Source organism: Xyrauchen texanus, chromosome 13, assembly GCF_025860055.1.
Source record: "Xyrauchen texanus isolate HMW12.3.18 chromosome 13, RBS_HiC_50CHRs, whole genome shotgun sequence".
NCBI lineage: Eukaryota > Metazoa > Chordata > Actinopteri > Cypriniformes > Catostomidae > Xyrauchen > Xyrauchen texanus.
This window is the reverse complement of record NC_068288.1, coordinates 12,544,750-12,560,633: the sequence shown is the minus strand read 5'-3', so window position 1 is coordinate 12,560,633 and position 15,884 is coordinate 12,544,750. Positions and strand designations below refer to the sequence as shown.

General features: G+C 38.0%; 1 protein-coding gene across 3 annotated transcripts in view; it reads left to right on the top strand.

Moving 5' to 3' along the window:
- Positions 1–2,937: 2,937 nt before the first annotated feature.
- Positions 2,938–15,884, top strand: part of bmpr2a (bone morphogenetic protein receptor, type II a (serine/threonine kinase)) — a 31,374-nt gene continuing 18,427 nt past the window's right edge. The window contains exons 1-7 of one of the 3 annotated variants that reach the window (XM_052140791.1): positions 2,938–3,427; positions 3,574–3,719; positions 12,927–13,109; positions 13,210–13,386; positions 13,753–13,860; positions 15,464–15,555; positions 15,657–15,884. In XM_052140791.1, coding sequence (XP_051996751.1) covers positions 3,384–3,427; positions 3,574–3,719; positions 12,927–13,109; positions 13,210–13,386; positions 13,753–13,860; positions 15,464–15,555; positions 15,657–15,884 — 978 coding nt within the window. In that variant the 5' untranslated portion in view covers positions 2,938–3,383. Of the gene's footprint in view, positions 3,720–12,926; positions 13,110–13,209; positions 13,393–13,752; positions 13,861–15,463; positions 15,556–15,656 lie in introns of all 3 variants that reach the window. The other 2 variants (XM_052140790.1, XM_052140792.1) reach the window with 2 other exon arrangements.

Below are 15,884 nucleotides of genomic sequence, written 5' to 3'. Positions count from 1 at the left end.
TCACCAGGCGACGTTGCTGTTGCTGAGGCGCGTGGTGCTGTTTTCCTCCACGAGTGCTGATGTGCTGGACCTCGTGTTTGGCCAGAGACGAATATAAACACAAAAAATTTAAATTTTCACATTTAAATTTAACAACAATATAAATTCAACGGTGTAAACTAATAATAATAATAATAATAATAATAATAATAATAATATAAAATAATAAATATAAAAAAAATATTATAAGTTCATTTAATTAAATTTTATATATAGCCTATATTAAAATTTAAGATTATGCTGTTCAGTTCTATGGAATGTTGTTATGAAATTAAGATGTGTAAATCTTAAAAATAGGGTAAAATATTCGTTTGAGTGTAGAGAATCACAACATACAAGTATATTATTGTAGCCTATAGGAGGGCTGATCAGTTACGTGTATAGCCTATTTATGTAAAATAAAATAAAGTTGTTAAAATGGGTAGCCTTCCCACCAAATCATCACTCCTGCTGACAGGTTAATAATTCGGAAAATAAATGCACAGAAGAGCAAATAACAAATTGCATTTATATGGTTTAAATTATTATTATTTATATATATATATATATATATATATATATATATATATATATATATATATATATATATATATATATATATTTGGAAGAGTACAATATAAAAATAAGCTTTAATTGGGGGGAAAAAAAAAACATTTGTCTAATCTTTGGGTATATAAATTCAGAAAATTACACTGTGTGGGCAAGTCACTTGTTTTAAAATACTTGTAAAGACCTATTTTATATTTATATTTATTTTTCTTTGTAGTGTATATTTTTATAATATACATATAGGCCTTAAGTTTTTATGATAAATATGAATAATATATAAAGGAGACAAGATGGCAACATGGGGAAGTTTCACAAGCTATTTGTCTCAATAACTATAGCATACCTAATACTTTGATTAAAAACCCCATATCACAAATGTGTGATTTAACTATAAATGTTATTTTTTTTTTTTTTATGTTGTTTCAAAACCCTACTTCCAAACCTTTGAGTTAGAATATTATAATTGTTTGGTGAATTCTATCCTCCAAACTAAAATTCCTACATCATTATATTTTAATCTACTGGGTAAACAAGTAAACACAATATATCCAAGCACAAAATCAGGTAAGGGTCAGCTGTATAATTAACATGAACAACTGACAAGAGAGCATTTTCATAAATGTCATGTCGGGTTGTCACATTTTTTTATTGGAGCAAGTTGAGTAAGTCACACGTGTTTTAAATGTTAGAAATGTATATAGTTTAGAAATATTTGTTGGGCGAAACAGTGGTTTGATATTTTTGTGTGTTAACTTTTACATTTTTGCTTTTACATTTTGGTTGCACTTTATTTGAGAGTATGTGTACATTCAGTATACTTACAGTGTAGCCTACTTACCCAAGACAGTACTGAGTAATATTAGGACTTATGTACGTTATATGGGTTAGGGTTGGGGTTAGTACGTAGTATTTACAGTAGTTGTTGTAATTATATAGTATGTAAATTTAGAACAGTACTATAAAATAAAGTGCTACTATTATTGTTTTTTATACTCTTTAAATTGTCCCGAATAGCCTGTATTAGGCTGTTTACTGTCAGGCTCATTGTATACATTAACTGACCCCAGTGTGTGTTTAATGCACTGCATGTTTTTTCCTGGCCAACATCGGTGAAAATGTTTAAAGCTTTTTTTTTTTTGCGCAAAGATTTTAAGGTATGTGGATACACACACACACACACACACACACACACACACACACACACACACACACACACACACACACACACACACACACACACACACACACACACACACACACTACTGTTTTGGCCAACAAATAATGTAATTTATAAATTGTATGAATATTTGGCATTTAAAACACATGTGACATCCTATCCTAATACAAATGTGACAACTTGCCCTGAACGGACATTTGTGATATATCCCCTTGCCCTGAGAACACTGTTCAAACCTTTGTATATAATCTACATTCATTAAATGCTTACAGTTGACCCTTGTCTGAATGTATCCCAGTGTGCTTCAACCCTTGTGCATCCTTCAGGACATTTTTGTCTTTTTCATTTTCGTTTTTTTTCTATCATTTTGGCTGTGTAAATGCCAACGGCATACATTTGGCCAAAGGTGTTTTTTTTTTGTGGAAAAATTTGATATTTCAACCTCAGTTCCTATAATACACTGTGTACACAAAATATTTACACTCAGGACCTTCAGGACAAAAATGTCCCCATTGAAGCCCATAAAACCTATATTTGATCCCAGTGCCATTAAAGCATAAAATCATGAATTATATGATATTATACTTTCATTCCGGTTTTGAAGCCCTGGCTTCAAAAAGTAAAAAAAAAAAAAATATATATATATTTTCCACCACATGTCGCCATTTTTCTCATGTTTAGCCTATGGAGCAAATACATGCTTTTTACCTATTTTCTGTTGCTGTATTATAGAGCACTGCAGGACAACTGAATAAATGATACAGTTAAAATTGTGTGTGTGTGTTGTATGGATGTCAGAGTGTGTTTATATGTGTGTATTGAGAAATCGGTGTGTGTAAAAAGCAACAGTGCCATTATGTAAACAAACTGGCATTTAAAATGTTAAAATCCTAAAAATGAATGAATCTTTGGTAGTTATGATCAGGACCGATGTTGGTAAAAAAAAAGTCAGTGAAAGTTTAAAATAACATGAATATATTTTATGGCTTTTTTAATTGACGCACAAGTGTTTACTTGTTTACCTAATGTGCCGTGCATGTAATTTTGAAACGGAAGGTGTGTAATTTAAAGTACTTTGAGGGCAGTGTCTGTTTATGCTGCCATTCTATCAGTCTGCCGCATGAGGGCGCTTCGTCTCTTTTCTGTATTAAATCGGCCCCCACATCGAACAACCGAATCCCGGAGACAATCCGAAGACGAGGCGTTTCCAGTCGCTGTCTGGGCTGCTGTACCTTCCCGACCGTCTTCTGTTGCTTTTCCCGTTGTTTGGAGTACGGACGAAGAAAACGCCGCTCAAACGTTCAGTTTCTTATCCTAGCCATCATGGAAATACAGAGAATTCCTCAAACGAAGACCAAAAGATAACGAGCGCGAGGAATATGACGACAAATGGACGTTTTAACTGCCTGGAACCACGAAACGGATGTTTCCCTGTCCCAAACTCTGCGATACCATCGAGGAGACGCGCGGACTCGGGATGTCCCATATAGCTGCGCCGAAACTCTGCGTTTGGCTAATGTTTGAAATGCGTGCTTGGGGACAAAGGGGGAAAGTTTGATGTGATGTATTCATTTGGTTTATTACAGTACACGTTGAGTCTTGCATCTTGTAACATTTGATGCTTCCTGGTGGAAGGGAAACAATGAAGATAAATGCTTTAAGGTCTTCACAACTATTTTAATCTTCGATTTACCCTGTGACTGTCATTTTATTGCCTTTTCTAAAATGTTTTTGATACTGTTTTGAGGCAGATGTTATTCTGGACTCTCCAAAGCACCAATATTGTTGTGTGTGTCTGTACCCTGAAGCCTAGACAGCTACACAAGTGACTTGAGAATAAAGCAGAAAATATTCTGTTTGAGGAGGAGAAAAGAAAACATGGCAGTTGAAGGCCGAATAACAATTCTTGACGTTGGACTGTTTGTCATGGTGGTTCTTCTTGGCCCTGTAGCTGGTAAGTAACATTAACAAGTAAGAAACAGTGGAAAGAATGACAGTAAATATCAAATAATTATAGTAGTTTCATAAATATCCCATATCCTCTAAAAGTGACGGCGTAATGAATTGTCCTCTATGTGTGTGTGTGTGTGTGTGTGTGTGTGTGTGTGTGTGTGTGTGTGTGTGTGTGTGTGTGTGTGTCCTGCCAGTTTTGTGGAGAATTCACTGCCACCTGCATCCATCAGGAACTCTTTATTTCCTGTGTGTGTGTGTGTGTGTGTGTGAGAGAGAGAGAGAGTGTGTAAGCGTGTGTGTGTGTGTGTGTGTGTGTGAGAGAGAGAGAGAGAGTGTGTGTGTGAGTGAGTGAGTGTGTGTGAGAGAGAGAGAGAGAGAGTGTGTGTGTTTGTGTGTGAGAGAGAGAGAGAGAGTGTGTGTGTGCGCGTGCATGTGTATGTACTTGTGGATAAGGAACACAGTGAGTAGCAGTGGCGGAATTATCCATGGGCGACATGGGCAGCCTCCGGGGCAGCATCTTGGGGGGTGGGGGTGACACGGGGCGAGTAGGTGGGTGTTTGTCAGCAGGCCGGGTTCATCATGTATCAAGCAGCATTTTTTAGTATGTGGTGTGGTGTGGTGTGTGTGCCTATATAAATATTTTGTTCTCTCTGTGTGTATAGTTGTGTGTTACTATGTCCATTTATATATCTGTGTGTGTGTGTGTGTGTGTGTGCGTGCGTGTGCGCACATGCTCTCTTTCTGGCACCAGCCCCAGAGCTGCGGTGGAGCTCCTGAGCATCTCACCGATAAGATAAGAGCTGACCCCACATGATGGGAGAATAAAGGCTAAACACTGATTAGCTGTTAAGACAAGCATAAAACAGAATTTTTCCTTGAGCGGTTTAAACCTTTAATGGCTACATTGTGGCTCATCGCCAAGCTTCCTCCACAGCTAGCCCTGCAATCTGACCATTCAGTCTGGAACCAGAGCCAAATATCTGCTCAAATAGATATTGGCATATAGTACATCACTCTGCAGCACTAAAAGCTTGCTTATGCCCACTTCATATCTGAGCTAGCCCTCAGGTTTGTTGCTATTGTGATGTTGAGTGAAGGAATCTCTGATTTCCCATGTTGCCTCAGTCCATGGCACTTGACCTCCACCGTTTTCCCACCAAACCTGTGTGTGTTTGTGTGAACACTGCCGTTTCCCCCCCTTGTTATTCTTCTGTGTGTGACAGTATATTTATGTGCTTCCTGAAACAGTCACCGCATTCCTTAGTGTGGAATGGTCTGGGTTTCTTGTAAATGCACCATACATTAGAACTTGCATATTCACAGAACAGTAAGAGTCATGTTGCCATAGTGATTTACTTTTCTTGTTTTCTTTTGACGCAGTGAGTCGTGAAGCATTGAGATCGTGTGTCCTTTCAGTTGTGTAGTTCTGATTTGTTCTGCACTCGCTGTGGTATGAGAACAGTGTTGATAAGGGATTGTTTATCTGTAAAAACATGCTTTGTTTACATACCCAGGTTTAAAGGAATAGTTTGCCCAAAAATGAAAGTTTTGTCATCATTTACTCACCCCCATGTCATTCCAACCCTTTATTATTTTCTTACTTGAGTGGAACATAAAAAGAGATTTTCGGAAAGTGGATGGAGACTTATACTGCCAAGCTCCAAAAAGGACATATAACCACATATAAATATGAAAGTGTTTCACATGACTTGTACACTATATCAAGTCATGTCAGGATCATCTGCATAACAATCAAAAACGATGTTCATGTTTTCAAATAATGTTTCTGAAGGCAGGGTTTTCAGACTGGGGTCCTTCAGGTGTTTGAAAATTGTTCCCAAGGATGAACCAGACTTGTGGAGGTCCACAATTTTATTTCTGAGGTCTTGGCTGATTCTTTTGATTTTCCCATGATGTCAAACAAAGATGCACTGAGTTTGAAGGTAGGCCTTAAAATACATCCACAGGTACACCTCCAATTGACTCCAGTTAGCCTAGCAAAAGCTAATTGTCTAAAGATTTGACATCATTTTCTGGATTTTTCCAAGCCGCTTAAAGGCACAGTTAACTTAGTGTATGTAAACTTCTGACCCACTGGAATTGTGATATAGTCAATTAAAAGTGAAACAGTCTGTCTGTAAACAATTGATTGAAAAATTGCTTGTATCATGCACAAAGTAGATGTCCTAAACGACTTGCCAAAACTCTACTTTGCTAATATTAAATCTGTGGAGTGGATACAAAATGAGGTTTAATGACTTCAACCTAAGTGTATGTACATTTCTGACATCAACTTTTGGTCATATGGACTAAATTTGTGATCCTTGATTGATGCTTTTTTGTCCTTTTTGGAGCTTGGCCAAGTGAATCACCATCCACTATTCACTGAATGGAAAAAAGCAGCTTAGACATTCTGCCAAACATCTAATTTTGTGTTATATTGAAGAAAGAAAATAATATGCAGATGTAATGAATTGAGGGTGAGGAAATGATGATAAAAGTTTCATTTTTGGGTGAATTATACCTTTAAATAAAAAAAATATTTAAATAGGAATTATTGGATGGCCACCGTAAGTTCACAAGTCCACCCTAAGCCACTTCATTTATTCACCTCGGACTCACTCTCTCTCTCTCACACACACACACACACACACACACACACACACACACACACACACACACACACATGCACACAGTACATGCACAATATTTCTAATATATCTAATATTTTTGGTGTTCTCAAACAGGTTTAGTAGAGCAGCTGGGTGAAAGTATGGATGGATAGACTGATTAGAGCAAAGTCAAGGGAGGGTTTTTTGACTGCAAGCATTAGATGTGAATCAGTATGTAGGTCGAGCACACATTGCTGTGCTTTGTAGCGCTGTTAAAAGTGGGGAGTCATGAATTATCCACTTCATTGAGTTGAATTGTGTTTGCTGTTGTGCTGTTGAAGTGCTTTATTGACCAATTTACTGTTGCATTAGGTTGTCCAGGGTATTATTTTATATTATTTTTAGCTTTCTGATGAGGATGCAAAAAAATGCTGCCATGGCTTTTGGCTGTAAACCACTTTGTTCCCTTAGTCCATTATATAACACACTGAATAATTATAAATGACATTCTTTTTCTTTACTCTTTTGTTTCAGCAAATCAGTTTTATCTCCACTCACGCTGTCAGAAACACTCATCTTTATGAACGAACACACACACACACACACACACACACACACACACACACACACACACACACACACACACGTATAGTCTTCCTCCAAAGGTGCTTGTCACAGAGGGATGAATAGACCACATTCATTATCCCGATATGTCAACCTGTGTCAGAGGTTCTTATTGACTGCTCATTAGGTTGATGTGTCAGCCAGTGTCAGAAACCACCGTTGGCTGATTCTGTGCTGGAAAATTCATATAGTTTTCAGCCTCACTGATCAGTTTGTATGTGTAGTAAAAGTGGTCCTATGTACATCTTTGTGTTGTGTTTATAATGGGCAGTTGACAAATAACATGAACGTGAACTTTTTTATTGTAGTTTGAAGATTTTAGTTTCATATGGTATAAGAGAAAAGTGAATGTTTTTTGAGTGTTAATCTCTTCAATGAAACTAATAGGGATGCACCGATCCGATACCTGGATCTGTATTGACTCCACCATTTAGATGGATTGTATCATCCCGATACGAGCCAGATCCAAATCCGATACTCCCTGTTAGTCATGTTCGTTACCATCAAGCTCCAAAAATGACATAAAAGAACAATAAAACACCATTAAAGCTGTTCATATGACTCGTGCATTTTATTCAAAGCCACTTGAAGATGTGTGATAGCTCTGTGAATCACTAAAGACTGTGTTTAATAAGTAAATCTACAGTATGTGCAGCACCAGTCAGTGAATGATGCGGATCTGTTGACACAAACTCACTCACAGGCTGGTGATGCAAAATATTTGAGCGCTACTCAAGAACAACATCTCAGATGTAGATGCTCATTAGTTCAGTTCACTTATAATATGCATTTAGAACCGTGCCGGAGATGCATTTGATCAGAATTTTATAAGAAGTGAATTAAACTGCTGTGAACTTGCCTACAAAGAGACACATACAGGACTTCCTGGAGAGTTCACAATGTCAAAATAAAAGCGTGAGGGTTTTAAAGTTAAAGGTGCACGAGTGAGATATATTACTATATAATACTGATATAATATATTATTATTATTATTATTATTATTATTATTAATATCATTTTTTTATTATAATAATATTTAAGTTGAATGGGTTTCAAAAAATAACTGTGAATTAAAAGTGAGCTGATATCTTACAAATAAATTGAAAAAAAGAGATCTGAATCCTTTAAAGTCCAGATGCAAGTTTAAACATTTTTGGAAGAAAAAAAAAAAGGCAAAAATAAAACATGGTTTCTTTTCTACTGAAGACTTGAAGACTGGAATTACTGTTAATTTTGCTGATACATTATCCAGTATAATAGTTAATAATAAAGTGTTTATTAATAAGTTTTACATTTATATTGAAATAATGTGTAGTTAAAGGTTTGTGTTTCTTTAAATATTATATATAGTTCCACACAATAATGTAAAGATATTCTAACCTGATTATGCAGAAAAACAACACTGGCATCGGGATCAGCCGATACTGAGATTTCCGATATCGGAATTGGATTGGAAGTGAAGAAGTGGTATTGGTGCATCCCTAGAAACTACTCACGAAAACGTTTGTTGACAGATTTTTTCCATTACATAGAAGCATAGAAGACACGGAAAAGATGCTATGACGATACTCAAACTTATTTCATTTAAACATACTCTTGACTAAAATGAGACAAAAATAATCCTACAAGATTTTAGCAATGCTGTCTTATTTAAAAAAAATTTTTTTAAAGATAAATCTAGAAAAAAATTATGAAAAGAAATCCAGTATGATGTGGATTTCTCTGCCCAAACCTACCCAAACACCTCCTAAATAGATAAGATTAATTAGCTATAAATATTCACAACATAAGCATAATATTACATTATAAATATTACAATATTACATACAGTTATTCATGTTTTTTAAGATGCTATCGACATAAGCTGAATAATTAATTCTGATTAAAAGTAAAGGCCAGTATCATCCAATCACTGCCAACCATGTTAAAATAAAATTTTGCTTTATACATTTCTGAATCTATGTACTGATTAACACTGTCCCATGTCCGTCAAACATGTTGAGTGATCCAAACATCATCTGCAGCCTGAAACTGAACTTTTGATCAGATTTTAGGAGTGAATGCACTTAGCTGCATAGAGAGCTATAGGATGCTCCCTTGCTCCCTAATTAGTGAATGACTTAACCTCCAGTGTGCTGTCTGTCTGCAGTGGTCTGAAATGCCCTTTATTTCCATCCTAACTCCGTATTCAGCCTCTGAATGCAACATTTTCCAACTTTTGGATGCACCCAGTGATTCTCAGTGTGATAGTTCAAAGTGAATGTAGGATATTTATGGAAAGATAGTTTTATTGTCCACATATGTGGACATTGTGCTTAACAGCGTGCTGTTTCATGATAAATCGATGCAATTTTTAAAAAGGCATATTGGATGAAACTAGAGACTCTAGGCTTTTGACTCAAACAGGTTTTAATGTGAAAACTTAAGCTGGTTTCTCACCAGATTTAGTTTTGTTTCCGTGTTTCAGAAAGACAAACTCTGCTGAGGTTGGCACCATGTTTGTGTGCCTTTTGTATCAGCTCCCAGGGTTAGCATGTGTGTTTAGCTGAACAGAGGCCCTGAGTAACTGCTCAGTAATGTACGTAGCTATCAGAAAATGTTCACAACCGCCTCCGCAAGCAGACAAAGCAGAGATGGGGAGCGAGAAAGAGTGGGAGACAGGCTTCTGTGGGCATCACAGCAAAGGATGGCCTTGGACATAATCTTTCAAAGTTGAGCTCACTTCCGAGTCTTCAATCTGCCACCCTTAAGAAAAAACAATTAACATGCATACTAAAAACATACCCTGCACAGCCCAATGTCTGACATTAAGTAAGACGCTTTGGGGAGATTTGTTCTCACAAATCCTGTCTGACTGAGATATTGCATTCTCAAAACAACTGCTGGCCACAGAGTCACATCCCTGCCTCTGCTGTTGGCCAGATGGTGTTGAACACCTGTTTCATGACAGTCAAGCTCCCTAAGGCCCAGGTAGATGACAAAATCTATCATGTCCTAAGGCTTTATACCTGTAGTGGGAACGGAAAGAAAATAAAAGCAAATAATGAAAGCAGGCGGTTTTATAAAATGTTTCAAAATTACAATTCATTTATTTATGAGTAAAACCTTTTAAATGAGGGAAAAATGACTGAGTGCACATTTAAGTGTCATCACTCTACTCTGTCAGAGGAGAACAGCTGTTTAGCATCATAATACTATATTGTGGATTTTTGCATTGCTGAAATGCTTTATTGACCAAACATATCAATTTTGTCATGTATTTTCTTTTACATTAAGTTTGAATCTTTGCATGCATGTTAATAAAGTATTAAGTATTAAATACTTAAAGTATTAAGGAATGCTACCACAGTTTATGCTTAGCACATTAATATAGAATTCAATACATGTGTTTTTACAGGTTTGCATACATAGGCAGTTTTACAATGGCTTTGAACATTCAATCAAATTTTAGAGCTAACTGTTTTTATAATATTCATTTGATTCATTTTACTAATGGATTTTCAAAAAATGTATGTAGATAACAATTTAAGTGTGCTTAAGCAGCGTGTGCACCTGCTTGCTGCATAAAACATAAATTTAAAATATGCCAGCTCTGACTCACCTCAGCTGTTAGTGTTAAAGGAGGCTCTGATGCTGCACTGGCTCTGTGCAAATAAACAAATATGCACAATTAGTGCAGTCTTAAAATTGGCTGTTGTCAAGACAGAGTATATTTATATTTTTTTATTTAATTATAATTAAATACACTCACTGACCTTTTTGTTAGGTAGACCTATAAACCTACTTATTCATGCGATTATCTAATCGGCCAATCAAGCATCAGCTCGAACCAGTCTGGAAATTCTCATTGAGTACAACAGTAGAAGACCACGTCAGGTTACACTTCTGTCAGCCAGAGCGGTTATCTGAGTTACCGTAGCCTTTCTGTCAGTTTGAACCAGTCTGGCCATTCTCTGTTGACCTCTCTCATCAACAAGGAGTTTCCATCCACAGAACTGCCTCTCACTGGATGTTTTTTTCTTTTGGCACCATTCGGAGCAGTTACAGAAATACTCAAACCAGCACGTGTGGCACCAACAATCATGCCACACTCCAAATCACTGAGATCAAATTGTTTGCCCATTCTGATGGTTGATGTGAACATTAACTGAAGCTCCTGACCTGTATCTGCATGATCTTATGCACTGCACTGCTGCCACACAATTGGCTGATTAGATAATCACATGAATAAGCACAGCCTTGGCCAAAAGTATTGGCAGTGACATCAATTTTGTGTTTTGCAAAGTTTTCTGCTTCAGTTGTTGTTGGCCATGAGTGGTGGTGGCGTAGTGGGCTAAAGCAATTAACTGTTAATCAGAAGGTTGTCGGTTCGAACCCCACAGCCACCACCATTGTGTCCTTGAGTAAGGCACTTAACTCCAGGTTGCTCCGGGGGGAATGTCCCTGTAATAAGGGCTCTGTAAGTCGCTTTGGATAAAAGCATCTGCCAAATGCATAAATGTAAATGTGTTGATTCACAGTGTTTCTAGATTATTTTGCAGAGTGATCAGATGCATTTTAAATAATTGCAAAATACTTAATTGGCCAAAAAAAAATTACTTTATCACAAAAACCCAAATTTTACAGTTTTTTTTTTTTCCACAAAATGACCAGCTAACATTGTTTCACTAATCATATCAGCAGCACCTGGGAAAGTGTGAACGAGTACTAGTCAGGTGACATCACTCTATCATTCTGATTGGATTATAAGAGCAGACTGATTGCTATTTAAGGAAGGAAGAAGTGCTTCCAATCATTGTGTTCTTGTTAGCAATGGTACCTCTAAAGAAAGACGTGCAGCCATCATCGCTTTGCATCAAAATGGCCTCACATGCAAGGAAATGGCTGCAAAGAATTTTGCACCTGAAAGAACCATTTACTGGATCATCAAAAACTTCAAGGAGAGAGTTTCAACTGCAAGGCTTCAGGACGTCCCAGAGTGTCCAGCAGGCACCAGGTCTCCTCCTGAGGAGTCAGCTACGGAATCGTGTCACCAGCAGTGCAGAGCTCAATATTGGCAGCAGGTTGGTGTGAGTGCATCTGCATGCACAGTGAGGTAAAGACTTTTGGACAATGGCCTGGTGTCAAGAAGTTAGGGACATCTGGAAAATTGATAGTCCAGAGGCTCGCTCACAATTCTGCCCAAAATCACTGCCATGAATGAAGAATGGTATCAAAACGTCCTGCATGATGGAGTACCATGTCACAAGGCAAGAGTGATTATAAAGTGGCTCGGAGATCATTACATTGAAATTTTGGATCTGTGGCCAGGCAACACCCCAGATCTTAATCCTATAGAGAACCTGTGGTCAATCCTCAAAAGGCGAGTGGACAAACAGAAGCCCACAAATTGTGATCAACTCTAATAAGGCAAGAATGGATCTCCATCAGTCAGGATTTGGCCCAGAAGCTGATATCCAGCATGCCAGAGTGAATTGCAGAGGTTATGAAGAACAAGGGTCAACACTGTAAATATTGACTCTTTGCATAAATTTAGTGTTTTTGCCAATAATAATATTTACAAGTTATGTAACTCTTGTCATTGTTTCCAGTATACCATAGAAACGTCCAAAAATAATCTACAAATACTGAAGCAGCAAACTTTGCAAAACACAAATGTATTTATGTCACTGCCAATACTTTTGGCCACTGCTGTAGGTGTATAGGTGTCCCTATTAAAGTGGTCACTGAGTGTAGATACTGTATATTTACAACACTAACGTCAACTTTATTTCTGCAATTGTAATTACGCTGTAAATGTACATGTGTCGCTTGTGCAGCATTAAACAGCCTATGTAAATGCAACTTTCTGTGGCATAGTCTGCTTCCGTGCTACCTCTGCAATGTTAAGACGTTATAATACTTTTATAATGTTCTCTCTCTTTTTAACTAGTTTCCCCTGTCTCTTTCTATCTCTGTCTCTCTCTCTGTAGCTGCTCAGAGCGAACACAGGGAGTGCGCTTATGCAGAAGAGCCGCAGGCTCTAGCGGAGCGGATTGGTGGACATGGAGAGGGGCGTGTCTTTCTTGAGAACGCCACCATTCGCTGTAATCATGGAGGCCGCTGCTTTGGACTCTGGGGGAAAAGAAACAATGAAATCGTACTAGTGAAGCAAGGTAGACCATGACACTCCAACAAACGCACACATTCATGCAAAGAGCTTACAGTCACAAACAGCCTCTTTCAGCTTAACTCTGTGCCCACTGTTGAATACAGGTTGTTGGACAAATGTAGGTGATCATCAGGAATGCTTTGACCACTGCGTGGTGACCAACCCGCCATCGGTGGTCCAGAATGGGACGTATCTCTTTTGCTGCTGCAACAAAGACTTGTGCAACATGAACTTCACTGAGGACTTCCCTCCTCCCTCACCCACTACCGCACAGCCTCTCTGTGAGTGTGAGTGTGTGCGTGCGTGCATTACAGTATGGAAACAGGAGTGTATATGAGTGAGAATGAGACAAATCATGTTTGTACTATTGGCCAATCCGATCACTCAAACCACATTTGGATGCAGTTGAAAATGCGTGTGACCATGTCACATTTGTAGTGTAAATGCTAATCCTCCCTAGTGCATCCCGGGACCACCTATTCACCAGTCAATCAACCATTGCACTAAAACAAGTATTTTAAACCACTTCTGAAAGGCTTGATTCTTTCTTATGACTATAGACTCGTTGAGCACTTTTAATGGGGAGCATTTGCACATAGTTCACTTTCTGGTTCCTTAATTAACATTTTGTTTTTGACCCCTTCAAGATTCTTGCCGGCTTTACAGAGAGGAAGCCATTTTTGTCACCTTAGCAGCTGTCTCCATGGTCGCTGTCCTTGTTGTTCTGCTTTTTTCCGGGTACCGCGTGCTTAGAGGTGAGTTGCCATAGTGATTGTATGATTCCTGATGCAAAATGTATTTGGACACTTAAGCCACATTTAAAAATGTATGAATATCATTGCATTAGACAACAAAATATCAAACTAAGTGACATTTGTTTTGAAGAAAGACAAGCACAAGTGTACATTTCAAGCAAAACAGTACAAGCACAACAAATTGAGGGGAGCAGATTTTATACATCCACTAAAAATAACCTAAAGATCAGTAGGTTAAAAGATTATTCCGGGTTCAATACAAGTTCAGCTTAATCGATAGCATTTGAGGCATAATATTGATTACCAATAAAAACATTTTTGACTCGTCACTCCTTTACTTTAAAAAAGGTTACATTGAGCAGTGTTGGGTTATTAAAATGTAATTAATTACTAACTACTAATGACATCTTCTACAGTGTAATTAGATTACTGTTTGTAAAACTATAACTTTACACAGAAAAAGTTAATTTATTTTACATTTTTACATTTTACATTATTTTTTATTGTTAATGTCTTGTTTCTATACTTTTGAAACTGTGATTATTTTAGCATTTACAGTTTGGCCCCATTCGCTTCCATTGCTGTTAATGTTGTCGATTGTGCTTAAAGGGATAATGTGGCAGGGCGGAGGGCGGGGCTGGGTCGTGATCCTACACACCCGGTCCCGTATTAGGCTAATTATGCCTCCGTGAGGGTTAAAGGTCGACTGCAGGGGATCGTGCGGGAGAGAGAGAGATCGTTACGGACATGTCCGTCATGTGTGTGTAGGATCACGACCCGGCCCCGCCCTCCGCCCTGCCACAGATAGTTCACCCAAAAATTTGTATTCTCTCATAATTTACTCATCCTCATGCCATCCCAGATGTGTGTGACTTTCTTCAGCAGAACACAAATGAAGATTTTCAGAAGAATATTTCAGCTCTGTAGGTCCATACAATGCAAGGGAATGGGTGCCAAAATTTTGAAGTCCTAAAATTCACATAAAGGCAGCATAAAAAGACTCCAGTGGTTAAATCCATGTGTTCAGACATGATATGATAGGTGTGGGTGAGAAACAGATCAATATTTAAGTTGTTGTTTTTTATCATGAATTCGATATGCACAAAGAATGTGAATCATCAAAAACCATCAAAAACCAAAAATGACTTATATATTGATCTGTTTTTCACCCACACCTATCATATCGCTTCGAAGACATGGATTAAACCACGAGAGTCGCCTGGATTATTTTTTTGTTGCCCTTATGTGGATTTTGGAGCTTAAAAATGTTGGCACCCATTCACTTTTATTGTATGGACTTACACAGCTGAAATATTCTTCTAAAAATCTTAAATTCTGTTCTGCAGAAGAAAGAAAGTCACACACATCTGGGATGGCATGAGGGTGAGTAAATGATGAGAGAATTTTCATTTTTGGGTGAGCTGTGCCTTTAACATGTAACTGAACCTGGAATATTTATTTGAAAGTAATTGAATAGCACAGATAAGGTGCAGCATATATTATTTGCAGATGCTGCTTGGTTTGACTTTAGGGGCCCCTGTATGATCTTAGATTGTTTGTACCTTTGTGTGCATGGTGATTTATGTGCCTGTGTGTATTCCAGGACGTGGTAAACACTCTCTGCACAGCCTGGATGTTTTGGAGGCGGCGTTTTCCCCTCCTTCTCTAGATTTAGACAACCTCAAACTGCTGGAGGTAAGAGACCCTAATCACGGCTTGATTCTTTCTGTGTCTCTTCCTTTATATCTATCTGTCTTTGCCTGGTTTCCCTTATTGTCTGTCCTCTTTCCTGACAGATAATTGGCAGAGGCCGGTATGGCACAGTGTATCGCAGTTCGCTGGACGAGTGTTCTGTGGCGGTGAAAGTTTTCATCTCTGCTAACCGGCAGCAGTTTACTAATGAGCACAAGATTTACCGCCTCCTCCTGGACCACGAGAACGTAGCACGCTTCTTAGAGAGCGAGGAATGTGTGGACACGGAAGGCAGGACGGAATATTTCCTCTTACTAGAGTTCTACCCTCAT